The 18,265-nt window shown below is 41.8% G+C and overlaps 1 protein-coding gene across 1 annotated transcript in view; it reads left to right on the forward strand.

Moving 5' to 3' along the window:
• NOL10 (nucleolar protein 10) overlaps positions 1 to 5,340 on the forward strand; it is a 98,393-nt gene extending 93,053 nt beyond the window's left edge. The window contains exon 21 of the mRNA XM_075923499.1: positions 1,135 to 5,340. Within this exon, the coding sequence (XP_075779614.1) occupies positions 1,135 to 1,251 (117 nt within the window). The 3' untranslated portion in view covers positions 1,252 to 5,340. The remainder of the gene's footprint in view (positions 1 to 1,134) is intronic.
• The last annotated feature ends 12,925 nt before the right edge of the window (positions 5,341 to 18,265 follow it).

The raw sequence follows: 18,265 nt of genomic DNA on the forward strand, positions 1-18,265 counted from the left end.
TAGTACAAAATGAAACAAAAACATTAGGGCTTCTTGGGATTTTCACTTTTCATGTAAAGACCTAATGTGATAGCCATCTTTAGCCAACATAGGAACAAACTGTTCTGGGCTTGAACTTGAGTAGGTAGAATAGAACATGTGGAAGCCTGCAATGAACTATAAACAGTTTCTCCATTTTGGAATAGAAGTAACAAATTAAAAATCTTTTACGTACGTTTGGAATGTAAATAATTTTGAGTTCAGACTGTCAAAATTAAGAGGCACAAGTCTTGGAAAACAAAGAGTGAAGATTTTTTAACCATGAAACTGTGTGCCTCTAAAAGTGCTACATTGTCCTGCATTTTGCTTCTAAAATAAACCACATTTTAAAGCTGCAGTGCCAGATCTTAAAGATGCCATACCGAACAAACATCTGTTAACCAGCTGTTCAGAAAGTGGAAATTGCTTTTTGAAAATTCAGCATTATCAATTTAGGGCTAAATAAGGATCTCAACTGGTTAACAGATTGCAAAGCAATTTCCCCTCTCTGAATATTCTCATCTCCAGACCAAATTTTATGAATGGCCCATTTCTACCCTGACTTGAATAGCTTCATTAACAAAAACAACTTCTTCCCTATATATACTCCTGCTTCTTTAACTTCCATTCCAATTCATCTGATGAAGTGGGTTTTACCCACAAAAGCTTAATCCCTTAAAATGCCATAGGACTTCTCCTTGTTTTTGCAGATACTGACTAACACAGCTGTACCTCTGAAACTGCTGTAACTTAACCTTAATGATAACATTTTTACCATTAGAGTTATGTGATGAAAACATAGCTTTTGTGCTCAATTAACATTATGGATTCATGTATAATAAATCTACTCTATCTACATTGCATGAATTTGTGTTAAAATAAAATAAAATAAGCTTAAATTTCTGTGGTACCTGGCTGCTTGGCAGTTTTAATGGGGAAGTTTTTGTAAACTGTAAATATTGTACATAGATTATCTTATTCCTTTTCATGTTATGTCTGGAACTGTGCAGTTTTTACTACACGTAGTTTAGAAACTTTCCTGATGTTGTTAATGTTGTACTAATTTTCTGGGACATTTGGAATTCTAACTCAAAGTCTGTTTTGTAAATATTTTAGTCAGGGCAACAGAAGAAACAGCAGGAAGCTGAAAAGCAACATCACCTGGAGAGGAAACAACTTAGGCGTTCAGCTGGTCACCTCAAGAGTAAACGTGGTAGAAGAGGACCATTTTAATTCCTTCTTGAAAAAATTGATTTACTTTCACTTGTCACCTGGAAAGTGAGACTTTACAGCACAGGCATACAAAAAAAAAGTGTCTAAAAGATAGACACAGGAAAACTAGAACCTGTTACCCTTCATGAGACAAAATGCTTGGAGTATTTGGAGAAGACACCATGAGTACAATGTTACAACCTCAAAGTTTTGATTTTGACTTGTGCATGAAGTAGCAGTGACTCCTTATTGTGTAACATTAGATATGATTTATATGAGAGTCCTGTCTGTGTAAACAGGATCTTTATGGTCTCTTTAATTAGAGAATCTGATTTTTCTTTTTGGCATCATGAAATGTTCACTGTTTAAATGTGGATTGAAAAGTCTTAGACTGCTAAGACCTTGTTATTTTTTCCTATGATAGCCAACATTATAAATACACAAAATAGGAATTACCTTAGCTTTGTGTTTTGCTATTGAAACCCTGATAGCAGATAACATCACACGGAACTCTGAGCATTGGCTTTGGTATGTACTGGTAAGGCCAGGATTCAGCAAAGTAGTTAAGGAAGTGCCTAAATGTCAGCAGGTTGAAGTCAGTGAGACTAGGATGCATGTGTAAAGTTAGGCACATGATTAATACCTTGATGAATCAAGACTTAAATTAGGAAGTGACCAGTATGTTCAGTGCTGTGTAAACATGAGCCTGATTATGCAAACCCTTTATTTATACAAGCAGTCCTTGCCCACATGAGTTTATACCATTGACTTCAAATGTTTTAGGATTGGAATCATGTCACAGAACACACTGTAAATTGGATGTCAATCAAGTTTTGAAGTTGTAACTTTCAATCTTACACTTTTCAACTGTGGTGAAATTAATTCCAGTGCAGAGAGGACAAGTGCAAGGATCTATACTATGGAGTGAATATTACTGTAAGTGATTTGGATGTTTAAAAGATTTATTCATTTTTTTAAAAAAGTCTGTTTACTGTTTCGCAAGTCCAGATAAATTATGAACTTTTTGGATAGAGCCAGTTTGCAGAATCTCCTTAATTTAAAGCACTGAGCAGTGATTTTCAGACCTGGGACAATGAGACCATCTAGTCTGCTTTATAAATAACACAGATCATATAACTTCACCCAATTACCCTTTTATTGAGACGAGTAATATATTTTTGACTAAAGCATGTAATCAAGAAAAACATCCAGTCTTGCTGTGAAGACATCGAAATGCAGAAAACACTATTTCCCTTGATAGTTTTTTCTAATGGTTAATCTAAAAATCCATCAAAAATTATGCTTTGTTTCTAATGTAATTTTTGTCTTTGACTTCCAATTATTGGATCTTTATATGTCTTTTATTGTATGGAGAGGAGAGGGTTAAAGCATCCTCTAGTATTTTCTTCCCATGAAGGTATTTTATACACAAATCAAGTACTCTTTTAGTCTTTTTTATTGCATTCTTTTAGTCTTGCTGTATCAAGGCAAGCTATTCCGCTGTGTTGGAAAGATAGAAAATATGGTAAAAGACCGCCTTGGCTTAACCACGAGATCTTGCATGATCTAAAAATAAAAATGGAGTCCTATAAAAAATGGAAAGTAGAACAAATTACAAAGGATGAATATAGGCAAACAACACAGGAATGCAGGGGCAAGATTAGAAAGGCAAAGGCACAAAATGAGCTCAAACTAGGTATGGGAATAAAGGGAAACAAGAAGACTTTTTATAAATACATTAGCAGGGTAGGCCCACTGGTCAGTGAGGAGGGAGTAACAGGAAACTTGGAAATGGCAGAGATGCTTAATGACTTCTTTGTTTTGGTCTTCACTGAGAAGTCTGAAGAAATGCCTAACATAGTGAATGCTAGTAGGTTTAGAAGATAAAATAAAAAAAGAACAAGTTAAAAATCGCCTAGAAGAGTTAGATGCCTGCAAGTCACCAAGGCCTGATGAAATGCATCCTGAATACTCAAGGAGCTGATAGAAAAGGTATCTGAGCCTCTAGCTATCATCTTTGGGAGCTATCATCTGAGCCTCTAGCTATCATCTCCCTAAATCATGGGAGACGAGAGATTCCAGAAGACTAGAAAAGGGCAAATATAGTGCCCATTTATAAAAAGGGAAATAAGAACAACCCAGGAAACTACAGACCAGTTAGTTTAACTTCTGTGCCAGGGAAGATAATGGAGCAAGTAATTAAGGAGATCATTTGTAAACACTTGGAAGGTGGTAAGGTGATAGGGAACAGCCAGCATGGATTTGTAAGGAACAAATCATGTCAAACCAATGTGATAGCTTTCTTTGATAGGATAATGAGTCTTGTGGATAAGAGAGAAGCGGTGGATGTGTACACCTAGACTTTAGTAAGGCATTTGATATGGTTTTGCATGATATTCTTATCAATAAACTAGGCAAATACAATTTAGATGGGGCTACTATAAGGTGGGTGCATAACTGACTGGATAACCGTACTCAGAGAGTAGTTATTAATGGTTCACAATCCTGCTAGAAAGGTATAACAAGTGGGGTTCTGCAGGGGTCTGTTTTGGGACCAGCTCTCTTCAAAGCCTATTCTATGCCAATATCAATATCAATGATTTAGATTGGCATAGAAAGTACACTTATTAAGTTTGCAGATGATACCAAGTTGGGAGGGTTTGCGACTAATCTGGAGGATAGAGTCAGAATTCAAAATGACCTGGACAAATTGGAGAAATGGTCTGAGGTAAACAGGATGAAGTTTAATAAAGACAAATGCAAAGTGCTCCACTTAGGAAGAAACAATCAGTTTCATACATACAGAATGGGAAGCGACTGTCTGGGAAGGAGTACGGCAGAAAGGGATCTAGGGGTTACAGTGGACCACAAGCTGAATAAGTCAGCAGTGTGATGCTGTTGCAAAAAAAGCAAACATGATTCGAGGATGCATTAACAGGTGTGTTGTGAGCAAGACACAAGAAGTCATTCTTTCGCTCTACTCTGCGCTGGTTAGGCCTCAGTTGGAGTATTGTGTCCAGTTCTGGGCACCGCATTTCAAGAAAGATGTGGAGAAATTGGAGAGGGCCCAGAGAAGAGCAACAAGAATGATTAAAGGTCTAGAGAACATGACCTATGAAGGAAGGCTGAAAGAATTGGGTTTGTTTAGTTTAGAAAAGAGAAGACTGAGGGGGGGACATGATAGCCGTTTTCAGGTATCTAAAAGGGTGTCATGAGGAGGAGGGAGAAAATTTGTTCATCTTGGCCTCTGAGGATAGAACAAGAAGCAATGGGCTTAAACTGCAGCAAGGGAGGTTGAGGTTGGACATTAGGAAAAAGTTCCTAACTGTCAGGGTAGTCAAACACTGGAATAAATTGCCCAGGGAGGTTGTGGAATCCCCATCTCTGGAGACATTTAAGAGTAGGTTAGATAAATGTTTATAAGGGATGGTTTAGATAGTATTTAGTCCTGCCATGAGGTCAGGGGACTGGACTCGATGACCTCTGGAGATCCTTTCCAGTCCTAGGATTCTATGATTCTAAGGTGTATTAGGCCCAGAGGGCCCCGCCCCCCCATTAGAGACTTCAAATCTGCATGCAAAACCACGAAGAGAGGTCACTGCAGGCAGAAACACAGGTCTGCTGAGCTGAGACCCACTGACTCTGGAATTACATTGCAGTGCAGACACACACATTGGGACCAGCACTCAAAGAAAAAAATGGAGAGGTTATCTTCCAGTACTGGCAGGTCTTTGAGATGTGTGGTCCCTGTCTGCATTCCACTACCCACCCTCTTCAGATCATGTTTTGTGGTAAGAGCAGAACTGGAAAGATGTCAGTCTGTGCTGCCTCTTATACATTCAGTTTGGAGCAGGAAAGTGACAGTGCAGAGAAATCTTTGATCTCAAGCACATGCTGCACATGTACCCAGGTTGGAATTCAAATAGGAACCACATGTTTTACAGAACCTCCTGTTAAAGCTGTGGAATTCTTTACCACCAGAAATCCTTGAGGACAAGACTTTTAAACATGAGTTAGTCTGAATATTGATACAGATATCAAGAATATCCAGAGTTGTCATAATGAATAACAAATTTTGGAACAAATAAACCTCATGATTTAGGATTTGAACTGACTGCTCAATATATAATTGGAGTTAGCAGTGCTGCTCAAGTTTCAAAACTGACTATAGAAAAGTTTAATATTGCTGTGTAACAATCCGAGATGCTGTCAGCCGACGGTCAGGGCAGTGTGTGTGTGTATGATTCTGAGAAAAGGTTTAACGTCCGTGTCTTTACTGCTAGGACCGGGGTCCCGTCGCAGAGGGTGGCCAGCAGGCCAACAGATGCCCCGTTATATAGGAAGAGCTTATTACACCTTAGATTTTAGCTGCTAGAACACAGGGGTTCCTTTGCAGTGGGCAGCCTAGGGAAGGCTGAAAAGTGCCCCAATGGATCTGTCACCTGGGAGTGACACAGATCCAAATGCCCAAGCTCTTCCTATGCCTGTCCCTTTATGACCGGCTGAAGTTCTTTTAAATTGTGCTTAGTTCTATTACAGCAACTGAAGGAGTCAGGTTAAAGCTTAAACAGTTACAGGTTTATTAAAGAAGCTTATAAATCATATGGTTACAATGGCTATTGCTCTGTTTCTTAAATGCTAGCAAATATATAGGTCTTAAAAATGATTACAGGAAAAAGGTAAAGATAGAAAATAGAAATAATGGTACCAAGTGACAGCTTAATCTTTAAAGAGCTCTAACGCTATGTATATATATACTTAAGCAAAGGACCACATCCAGGTACAATTTTTACCCCTTTCTGTGCCCCTCGACTCCAGCGTGTCAGGCTAGGGCCGGTCTCTCAATTCCTAGGAAAGACGAATACGAGGTGGGAGTCCCCTTGGAACCTCGGGAGATCAAACACCTAACCCGACCAGCAGATAGATGGTAGATTGACACTCAGAGAAAATGTGCTGCTGGACCCATCTTTATACCCCTGGGGGCCCGTATCCTCTTTCTTATCTAAGAGGCCAAATTCTACTGGTCCGCTTTGTGGCGCCAGTTCTTACAAGCAAGTTTCAAGTTAATTTACACTTGCAAGAGAGAGAACTAAATTGTGAGTACTAGACATTTTTTTTACTGGGCGAGAGATTCCTCCCCCCGCGGACGGATGTGTGTTCGTATCAATATAGGTTAAGTCAAGGGCACTCCTTGGCAGCCTCTTGGTCAGCAATTGGTATATCTCTGTTTACAGCCATTCATGGTCACACAGCCTGGGCCTTCTGCTCTGTGTGCCCTGTATGCTCCAGGCAAGCAAAAATGGATGTTACAAGGGGGGTTCCTGTCTGGCTACAGATGCATGAATGACTGACTAGACAAAAAAAGCTTATGGCAAGATACTAATGATAAAAATTAATTCTTAGCGCCTTGGTCCATTCTCTTCAGAGAGGGTATTTGTGGAGTTAAATTACTATCACACTTAGTAAAAACCAAAATCAGTCCTTTAATCATGGAAGTTTAGTATCCTTCCCATAATACTTTTGAAGATACTTAATAAATCAAGAAGTGTGTTTAGCTTCTATGACTGGCAAAAATTAGTCTGAAACTTAGAAATGCCCATGGACTTATCCTAAATAAAGAAATAACAGTACAGGTTGGACTTACCTGGTCCGACACTCTTGGGACCTGACTGCGTAAGATGGATACGTACAGTGTGTATCATAAATTGTTTATATTTAGAAATGTTGGGCTGCCTTACTTAACTCTCTTGCTGGCCTAAAGAGAGAGAGTGAAATCTGTGGTCTTTGGGGGGCTCTCATAAAGTCTATTATGCAAGCTACCTGCACAGAGCTGGCACAATATACTTAGGGAGCATACGAATATGCATGCAGCCAAACATTTATCACTACTGATGGAGCAGGAGATGTCCGAACGCCACACCAGCAAATCCTGAGTTTACTATATCACTGTCCTGAACTACTACAATCACAAAACTGAGGACTGCAGGGAAAATCGTTTCACCGGTGGGAACGATGAGGTAAGGACAGTTATGGGTGATCTTAAAGAGGAAAAATCACTCTTCATGAGAGGCCAGTCATGCAACTCTGTCACCATTAAGTGATCAGAGGGACGCAATCTTCCTTAAGAATGTACCTTGCCTCCAATGTATGAACAATGTGTATGTGAGGCCTCTTGAAATCATTTCTAAACATTGTGAATACAGTATAATCAGCACACTGCCGATGCACAGTTGTGGGTGTCCTGTCACCTTTCAGTCCTGCAAGTTCTCTTTCTGTTCTGGTGAAGTGATTAAACTGTGTTGTCCTCTACATGTGTGAAGGGGGATGGGGTATGGGGTACCTTATTCTGAACTTTGGGAAAAGAGAATTGTCACTACTTGGCAGAGATTATCCATCTTTTTCACACTTTTGGGGGACTCCACGGAGAGGGAATTAGTTTGACATTATGAGTCACTTTCAACTAATGGTGAAACAGCTGAAAGGAAAAAGTTATTTGTAGAGCTAGTCAAAATGTTTCCATCACAACTTCTGTTTAGTTGGAAAATGCCTTTTTGATGAAGATGGAAATCTGCCAAAAAATCAAGTTTAATTAAACTGAAACATTTTTTAACCAGTTCAGGGGAAATTATTTTCTGACCTGATCTAGTCACTTGTACAAACTGTCCTCAGTTTTCAAGATAGAATACTGAATTTTTCCAGCCAGCATGCAATGTTTAATTAGAGCTGATAAGAAAACCGCAAAATAGCCACACAAACATGCTCAAACTTTTTGTTCCAGTTTTCATTGAAATTTGGGCTCATTAGGAATTTTCCATCCAGCTCTGTGCAATGACTGTTTGTGTCAGCTCAGGAGTCATACATGGCATTTGACCACTGAACTTCCTTAAGCTCCCGGAACTCTCTTCACAGGCATTTCCTCCCGGGTTTAAGTACCCACTTTCTTGCAATGTCTGCTTTAGAAAAATGATCTGTTGGTGGTGTTATCAATAGGTCCCCAGGGTCTGACCTCAGTTGCTTGAAAACTGTTTAATAGCACAGCAGCCCAAGCAATTAAGGAAGTTTGTATTCTTCTGTATTTCATGTTGTCTATAACTGTTTTGTCCTAGTAACTAAGTGTGATGAAGCAGGGATGATTTCATTTTTAATTATGGGAAGTTGTGGTACCTCTAACTACTACTTGTGGCAGTATTTTTACCTCTAACTTGCTAAGCATTATCCAAGGTCCGTCCACCTGTGACACTGACAAATCTGTATGTAAATTCAATAAAGAGTGCATTTTGGGGAAACGACGCATGCACCAAAATAGAAACAATCAACAAGCTTCCACAACTCTTAAATTATCTGGTTCCTACAGATCCAGATTAGAAGTAGGTCCAAGCCTACTGACAAAAGTACCAATCAGGATCCCAAACTTCTCCAAAGATAAAGGGTGTTTTGAGTCCAGAAAACAGGCTCATCTCTGCTATTAATAATAAAAAGAAAAGGACACTGCCCAGTAACATCCTCCTTAAAAGCTTGAAAATAACATTTCTCCCTTTGCTTTATCCCATTCCATTTGACCAGTCATTTCGGTATGGATCAGAAACCAATAGTACATTGTACCTTCTCAGATCACTCACAGAACTGTAAATCTGTGCAATAAGGTTACCTCGCTGGCTGGTCTGCATCATGGCATACCTCTCTTTAAATTAAAAATACACTTTTGTGGGGTGCACAGTAAAGGCTGCCCAAAGGCAGAGAAGTAATTTGAGCGACCAGTATTTTAAATTATATTGGTTCTTATGGACGTTAGTTGCATTAATTACAGGGTTCTTCCTTGCAAAGTATGACCTATTACTGAATCACTTCTCAGATTTATTACGCACAAGAAGGCTTTCATCCTACGTGCGCAGGGCTTTGAACTGTCACTGAATACTTTTCCAGGTTTTTTTCAGGCTTTCATTCCCTCCCCAATGGTTCTTTTCCTTTCTGTCTACATTTCCTCAAAAATGGGTTCAATCCAGCAGTCCTGAGAGAGACAAAACTCTCACTGATGTGAAAGGGTGGTTTGCCTGTGTCAGGCTTGGGCCCAAAGTGTAGGTATGTTGGGAGAGTTGTGAGGCAAGTCACACTCTCCAGCTTTTCTACTGCCTTTCTTTCTTGTAAGGTAGAGATGGGGGTAGGAGATATTGTTCCATTGGGACTAGTGACTGGAGGAGAGGACTGGGGCTTAGGAGTTCTGGATGTTGATCTTAGCTGATGTGCTCTGTTGGCACATCTGTTATCCTTAAGATAAAACCTTTCCCTACTTCAGGAGGGTGATGGGTGGCTCAGTTTGTATTTGAAAAGCTTTTTTCTGGGGCACCTGGCATTGGCTGCTGTTGGAAGACAGGATACTGGGTTAGATAGACCTTTGGTCTGGCCCACTATGGCTGTTCTTTTAGCTCTTTAACAGAAAAGTGCTATTGTATCAGAGTGCAAAAGGTTATGAACATGCTCTGTTGCCTCTGCAGTAGGCCTCATGGGAATAGTATGTTCAGTTTTGGTCAGCAATTTATAGAAAGGAGGTAGAGAAACTGGAAAGGATCCGGAGGCAAGTGACAAAGATGATTGCAGGGATGGAATGCAAGCCATCTGAGCAAAAGCTGAGGAACTTGGTATCTGTAGTTTGGAAAAGAGATTTAGGGTGTACAATAGGGGTCTTCAAATACTTGGAAGGCAGCCATAAAAGGTGGGAAAACGTTCTCTTTTGTGCCACAGAGGGCAGGACAAAAGTCACTGGGTTCAAACTCCAGCATAACAGATTTGGATTAAATCTCAGGAAAGATTTCCTAAATGTGAGAACAGTAGGCCAATGGAACAGACTGCCCTGGGAGGTTGTGGAAGGTCTGTCACTGGAGGTTTTCCAAAGGAGGCTGGATAGCCATCTGTCTGAGATGGTTTAATGCAGCAACTCCTGCATCTTGGCAGGGGGTTGATTAGACCCTTGCTGTCCCTTAGAAGCTTGTGGATCTAGGTGAGAAGAACCTCTGGATGTTGCAGGGGAAAGAGTATGATAACTGGGGTTAGGGAAGAAACTGGTGGCCCGTCTGAAGAATGCAAGTAATGGAAATGGCTTGCTCAATGCCCTGTGACAGAGAAATTACAATACAATAATCAAGACTGCTGGTCCCATAGATACATGGTGATGCAAGTTGTTAATGGGGTAGATAGCTACAGATTAAGCAGTTTCAAGTCTGACACTTGAGCTTTCTGTGGCTGAAATTGAAGCAGTTGTTAGTGACACGTAGGCAACGTTATTTCTAGCAGATCTTCACTTTGCACCTTTAATAATGTTGTTTCCGGGTAGGACTCTTTTTGTTTTAGGTTTATCAGTTAGATGGCAGTAGCATCTGAATGTATAACCAGCATACACTTTCCAAAGGAAAAGGCCCTGCCTGGAACAACGTAAAAGCTAAAGGGGAAAAAAGACAAACAAACTTGTGAATGGTGTATAGACGGTTATAAAGATGAATCAAGCACTTATGTAATTGGCATAAATAATAACAAGAAACATTAAAATTTACAAAATAGAGGAAGAGTAGGCAACCTCTGTGACTGTGCACATATTCCCCTAATTGAAGTCCTATAGTCTTGACAGACTCCTGCAGAAAGAGGCTCTGGTTTCAGCTACCCTGTGTTTTGCCAGTGCTTGTCTCCTATCTTGCCAACTAAAGATAACTGCACACACAACATCAGATCCAGCAAACTAGCCCTTGACCTATGAGCAGGTGGGGTGGAGAGTGACCACAGACTCCAGCCTGGACAGCCTTCTTCCAGGCCTGATAAAACTCTCAACCCATACTGACTCTATCCATTTAGAAAGCAGTATATTCACTCTATGCCTGTTTCATTGCATATTATGAGCCAACTACCTAGCGTGCCAAGTCTGTGGTAGTGGTCACTACATCAAAATATTAATAACAACCAGACTTTCACCTACAAATAAACTGCTTCCGTGCAATTCCACAGATTTAAATTCTGTTCCTAAGACTGCCAGCAGCTACCGTGAGGCTACTAATGATGCCCATGTTCTGCAAAGTCTTGACTTATCTTTCCTTACTCCTAAAGGTGGCAATGCAGTGGAATACAATGGACCTCATTTACACAGCAACCTTCATGTGAAAATATCCCCAAATGCAGCACCACTGATCAGAGCCTTTGAAATAATTATCAAGGAGAGTTTAATATTGCACCTATGGAGCAGGCCAGGCAGCGAACCTCGGAAATGAAAGGGTGTGCTTACAAAACCACCTACCTACAGTAATGCTAATCTGCCCACCACTGTCCTTAACGACACTGTTTGTGGAACTTCTGGAAAACTGAACATTGGCATACTATGCTGTGCTGTTCAAGGAGTAGAGATGTGAAGGACTAGTCGATTAGTCCACTATCCAATAAGCAACTGGTTATTGGATAGTCGACAAGCTTGTTGACTAGTCAGTCCCCTCTCCTTTCCTGCCTCTATCAGAAAGAGGCAGCAAGGGGGGGAGACAGAAGGGGGTACTTCAAAGTGGCAGTGCCACGTGGAGCCTAGGGCCAGACCCCAGGCTCCACTTGGTGCTGCTGCTTTGAAACGCCACCACGAGAGCACAGAGTCAGGCTACTCCAGGCATTTCAAGCAGCAGCACCGCGTGGAACGCAGGGTCAGCTGGGGACTCCCTAGCTAATCCCAGGCTTCACATGGTGCTGCTGCTTTGAAATGTCATGGGCAGCATGACTCTAGGCTCACACAACGTTTCAAAGTGGCAAGTGCCTCACAGACCCCAGGGGCAGCAGGGAGTCCCCAGCTGACCCTGGGCTCTATGTGGCACTTTTGCCTTTAAAGTGTAGCAACAGCCCTAGGGCTGTTTCTACACTTCAAAGGGTGAGGCATCCTATTGACAGTCAAATAGTCGATGCAAAATGCACTGACTATTCAATTAGTCAATTTCCTGCAAATTAACATCCCGATCAAGGGGTACGTCTACACTACATGGCTCCGTCGACGGAGCCATGTAGATTTGTTTATTGGGCAAAGGGAAATGAAGCGACGATTTAAATAATCGCCGCTTCATTTAAATTTACATGGCTGCTGCGCTGAGCCGACAAACAGCTGATCAGCTGTTTGTCGGCTCAGTGCACTAGTCTGGACGCTCCCCTGCTGACATCAAAGCCCTTTGTCAGCAGCCCCGTTATTCCTTGTGGGATGAGGTTTACCGGGGCTGCCGACAAAGGGCTTTGATGTCGGCAGGGGAGCGTCCAGACTAGCGCACTGAGCCGACAAACAGCTGATCAGCTGTTTGTCGGCTCAGCGCGGCAGCCATGTAAATTTAAATGAAGCGGCGATTATTTAAATCGTCGCTTCATTTCCCTTTGCCTACAACTCTCATCTACATGGCTCCGTCGATGGAGCCATGTAGTCTAGACACAGCCAAGGAGAGAGAAAAAGAAAGGACTTGAATCTGACATAAGTGAGTTGCCTTAACCACTAGGCTCTTAGGGTATGTCTACACTGCAACACTATTTCGCAATAACTGGCGCTATTCCACAATAACTTAGTCTGCGTCTACACATCAGACAGTTATTTTGAAATAGTGTCAAAATACTGCCAAGCTGGAGAACTTCTTACTCGGATTCCTGTAACCCTCATTGTACAAGGAATAAGAGAAGTCGGAAGAAGAGTGCTCTATTTCGAAATAAGTGCTGGGTAGATGTTTCCTATTTCGAAATAAGATACACAACTGACGAGGTCAATTTGCGTAGCTTATTTCGAGTTAAGTCCTGCAATGTAGAAACACCCTTAGAGAGTAGCTCTCTGGAACTTGATATAAAAATGAAATATTCATGGTGCAGTTATACTCTGAAAGAGTGTAGCCTAGTGGTCTGGGTTCTCTGTTGGGATTCAAGAGAGTCTCAGGACTGTGATTCAGAGAATTTAGCAAATCTTGAAAATGCTTGCTGAATGGGAAAATGGTTGCTTTCTAGCTCTATAAAGAAGTGTGGGTGCCAGTTGAGGCAGGTTAGGGTCTGTAGCCCCCTCTGAAGTTTGAGCCTGTGTTTCATACTTGAGGTTTGCTTAAAATACATGTCCTGGCACCAGAGGCAGCTCTTAACTGCAACAGAGCTTGTCCTGCTCCCAGTTTTGCCTTGAGGCAGGGAGTTTTTGTTTTTAAACAGAGGGAGGCAGGGTGATTAAGAAAACAAAGGGCTTGTCATTCAAGTAATTGAAGGATCATTAGATGATTATGAAAACATTGCCGTATATGCCAAAAAAAAAAAATAGAGGGAGAAAGAGTAGGACTATATTATGGTGTGCTCCAGGGGTCTGTATTGGGACCACTGCTGTTTAACTTATTCATAAATGATCTTGAAAAGGGGATAAATAGTGAAATAGCTATTTTGAATAATTGTATTGGCAAAATTTGCAAATGCTAAGTCAAAAGAAGACTGCAAAGAGCAACAAAGGGATCTCACAAAACTAGAGATTGCACAACATAATGGCAAAAGTGGAACTTAATGTTGATAAATGCAAAATAATGCACATAGAAAAATATCCCAATTATAAATACAAAATCATGGGGTCTAAATTGGCTGTTACTACTCCTGAAAAGAGATCTTGGAATCATTGTGGATAGTTCTCTGAAAACATCTGCTCAATGTAGAATGGCAATCTAAAAAACTAACCAAATATAAGAATCATTAGGAAATGAATAGATAAGATAGAAAATATCATTTTGCCTCTATATAAAGTAATGACATGCCCACATCTTGAATACTGCCTGTATATCTGGTCACCCCATCTAAAAAAAGATATATTGGACTTGGAAAAGGTACAGAGAAGGGCAACAGAAGTGATTAGGGGTAAGAACAACTTCCATATAAGGAGAAATTAAAAAGACTGGGACTTTTCAGGTTGGAAAAAAAATGACTGAAAGTTGGGCAAAATATTAGAGGTCTAAAAAATCATGAAAGTTATAGAAAAATATAATAATGAAATGCTATTTACTCCTTCACTAACATAGCATAAGAAAGTCACCCAATGAAATGTATAGGCAGCAGATTTAAAACAAAAGAAATTATTTCTTCATGGTCAACCTGTGAAACTCTTTGCCAGCGGATGGTGGAAAGGCCCAAACTATAAGAGGGTTCCAACAAGAACGAAATATGTTCACGGAGGATAGTTTCATCAACGGCTACCAACCAGGTTGGGCAGGGATGTATTAGAGCAGGGGTCTCCAAACTGCGGCCCGCGAGGCCCTCTCATCCGGCCCGTGGAGACCTTTTTGTCTACGGAAAAAAAATTACGGAAATTTACACCCACCTAAAGGCCTTCAGATCCAAACTTGTCTTGTTTTTGGAACAAGTACAGGCCAACAACTTGACGCACTTTCAGCAGTGCAAGGTCTTCATGGCTGAAGCAACAGCTGAGTTCCCCACGTCATTTGCATGCGAGATCATCAAAGACCTCCAGCTGCAGTTTCAGCAGCGGTTTTCTGACTTGGATTCAAAGGCAGAAGAAGTGAGATTGTTTCAAAACCCATTTGAAGCAGATGTGGCCAGTTGCCCAGATGAACTGCAGCTGGAAGTCATTGAGTTGCAAGCAAATGACCTCCTTAGGGACAAGTTCAAAATAGGACTGGTGGGTTTTTACCAGTTTTTGCCCAAGGAAGACTTTCCTAATGTCAAAACTTTTGCATCAAGGTACCTTTCAATCTTTGGAACAACATACCTGTGTGAACAAACATTTTCAAGAATGAAATACGTGAAGAACAATTTGAGAACAAACTTGTCCGATGATAATCTCAGGTCACTGTTGATGTTAGGGACAACAAATCTAAAGCCAGAAATGTCTGCTATTTTGGCATCCAGGAAACAATTTCACCATTCACACTAATACAGGTGTTCATGTGTAGTGTATCAATGTGTTATTAAATAATAATTGAATAACATAATATTAAATAAATAATTAAAAACAACATCCATGTTTTGATTGTTTTTTATTTGGACCTCAAGTGTGTAGTCGGCCCCCGAACTGCTGTTTGATAGTTAATGCGGCCCTCGGGCTGAAAAGTTTGGAGACCCCTGTATTAGAGAAAAGAAACTGCCCCGCAGTAAAAAAGTTTGGCCAGGCCGCTCTTGACTCCTTGAGAGAAACCGGCCGCACCCTTCCTGCATACCATTGCCTTTAGAAAAGGGGAAGGTGTGAAAAGGGGAAAATAGCCTCAGACTCTCCCACCTGTCACCTTGGCATGAGAACTGCGGGGCTTACCTGGTCGCATGAAACCTGCACAGTTTCGGCCCAACCCCTGGGACACAGACCCCCCACTCGGTGACCATTGGGCCATATATGGTAATATGCAAGCGCCGGAAAGCGATGTGCAGATTTGGGGATAAATACCCATGGCACAGTTCGCTCTAGGAGGTCTTCGCAACACATGTACCACCGTGCGTGTGCCTTCTCGTATACTTCCAAGCGCTGCCGGCCTGATCAACCGACCAGCCACCTCCCCCGACTCTCGGGCGTAACCAAGGCCTTCGCAACCGAACCAATAACTGTGAAATGTTCCGTGTGCTGTGTAAGTTGGTATGTATGATTTGATTTTTTCCTGTTGTATAAGCTTAGTGTTGTAGTAGTTTTTGGGTAGTACATAAGAGTTTGTAGTTATCACTGTTATTTAATTACTGTAGCTGGATATTTTAAGATTAGAGACTATTCCCCTTGCCATTCCCATCCTTATATCTCTGACACGTTTTACTAGAAGCCATAGAATAAATATAATAAATACTGTAAATTCATTATTAACACGGTCTATTAAAAATCTTGGAATAAATACTATAAATTCACCACTGTCATAAATAAATAATTTTTATTTGATAAAACTGTCCACCTGGTTCTGTCCTTCCCCCCTTGGGTATTCATCATCGGACCTGTGATTCTCACGACAGGATGGTGTCCCTAGCCTCTGTTTGCCAGAAGCTGGGAATGGGCAACAAGGGATGGATCATTTGGTGATTGCCTTTTCTGTTCATTCCTTCTGAAGCACTTGGCATTGCTAATGGTCGAAAGACAGGATACTGGGCTAGATCGACCACCGTTCTGACCCAGTATTGTCATTCTGATGTTGTTATATAGAACCCAAATGTATCTGCTTCCTGCTATAATCCACTTGACCACACTCCCCTTCCATAGCTGAGATAGAGCCCAAGAGTCCCAACAGATGCTCCACCCCCCACAGAGTTAGTAACGAAGTAAGAATATACATTACAGTTTTAAACATAACCTGTGTCCCTTAAGTGACTTGCCACAAGATGTCAGAATATGTTAGTATTAGAGCTGAGCGAGTCTAATATTTTTCTTTATTTTATATAGGAATGAAATACAGTGCTCCTACCAGCGAATTGCAAAGTTATCTGCCCCTTCTCCCTCCTCCCCCCCCCCCCAAAAAAAAGAGAAGGACCTGTCAGAGACTTGGATTCCCCCAGGAATTGAGGGGTTAATGGTAGCTATTACCCTGGGATGGACTCAGCATCTTCTCTAAAGACCTTCAGTGCTAGAAACTTGCCACCCCATTGTAGATGGAGCTCCTGCCTCCATTCCTTCTATCTCCCTATGACAGCTGTTCTTTAGCAGTTTTTCTTTAAAAGATTTCTCTGTCTGGTTTTGGTGGTTGTGTTCTTCCATTCCCACTGGGTTGCATCCCTAGCCCAATAGAATAGCATAGCTTTCTACAGTGAGTGGGGTATCTTTGGTGCCTGAGGAGGGACGTGGATCCTAAACTGACTTAAGGGGAGGAGACACAGACTCATCCTCTAGTTGGGGCAAGAGATCACTTCTTTAGAGGTCCTGTTACCTGTTTTCTGCCAGTGTCACTCTTCTATTGAGTTCTATTTTCCAGCTGGGTTTCCTTACCTGTGGTGTAGCAGCAATTTGCAGAGCTATTAAATCCCTTCCTTGGCCAGCTGGCTAATGTCTTTGACTGGCTCACTGATGGACAGTCACAGCTGGACTTGACGACCTTCTGAGGTCTCTTCCAGTTCTATGATTCTATGATAAGGGGATGGTTGGATGAAATAACATGATCTTGGTAACTAATTGACCATTCATTATCAGTTGGAAATAGGTCAATGGAGGGATGATAGGAGTTGCTATAGGGAACTTCTGGGTGTCTGGCTGGTGAGTCTTGCCCACATGCTCAGGGTTTAGCTGATCGCCATATTTGGGGTCGGGAAGGAATTTTCCTCCAGGGTAGATTGGCAGAGGCCCTGGAGGTTTTTCGCCTTCCTCTGTAGCATTGGGCACAGATCACAGCTGAAGGACTCTCTGCATGTTGGGGCCTTCAAAGTATTTGAAGGCTTCAATATCTGAGACATAGGTGAGAGGATTATTCTAAGAGGGGTGGGTGAGATTCTGTGGCCTGCACTGTGCAGGGGATCAGACTAGATGATCATAATGGTCCCTTTTGACCTAAAGTCTATGAGTCTGAGCTGAGCCACCAAATTCCGTAGTTTGGGGAACTGTGCTGAGTTCTAATGGAAAGGAAGAGAGGTGGGGATCCATCAGCATTCTATTGTCAGCTCCCAATCTCCCCTGGGCCGGGAGTGTCTCTCCTCCAAGTCTCTCTGCAAGAGCCACTGTGGGAGAGGAGCTAGAACTAGACTCTCAGCTCCTCCTGCCCCCAAAGGATCCTGGAGCAAAGGCATGTGGGCAGGGCCCTCCATGAGGACTTGCACCTCCAGCTGCTCCAGGAGGACAAGAAGGGACTCAAGGCCAGGTATGATCCTGGCGGGAGCAGGTGTGGGAACACAGTTTTCTTTGAAGGCCGAGGGTCTTCACTTAACCAGGAGAAGATGCATTGATGCATTCATTGCCTTCTCTGATTCTGCCTTCCCAAAAGTAACACTCCCAACCTTCAGCCCCCACAGCTGCAGATCCTACAACCTGTTGGAGCCAGCCTGCCTATCCCTGGAGTCAGGGAGCTCAGCTCAGAGGTCACTGGCATCAAATTCAGGGAGGATGATGGTGAATCAGAATGGG

The sequence above is a fragment of the Pelodiscus sinensis genome, chromosome 3 (assembly GCF_049634645.1).
Source record: "Pelodiscus sinensis isolate JC-2024 chromosome 3, ASM4963464v1, whole genome shotgun sequence".
In the NCBI taxonomy this organism is placed as follows: Eukaryota; Metazoa; Chordata; order Testudines; family Trionychidae; genus Pelodiscus; species Pelodiscus sinensis.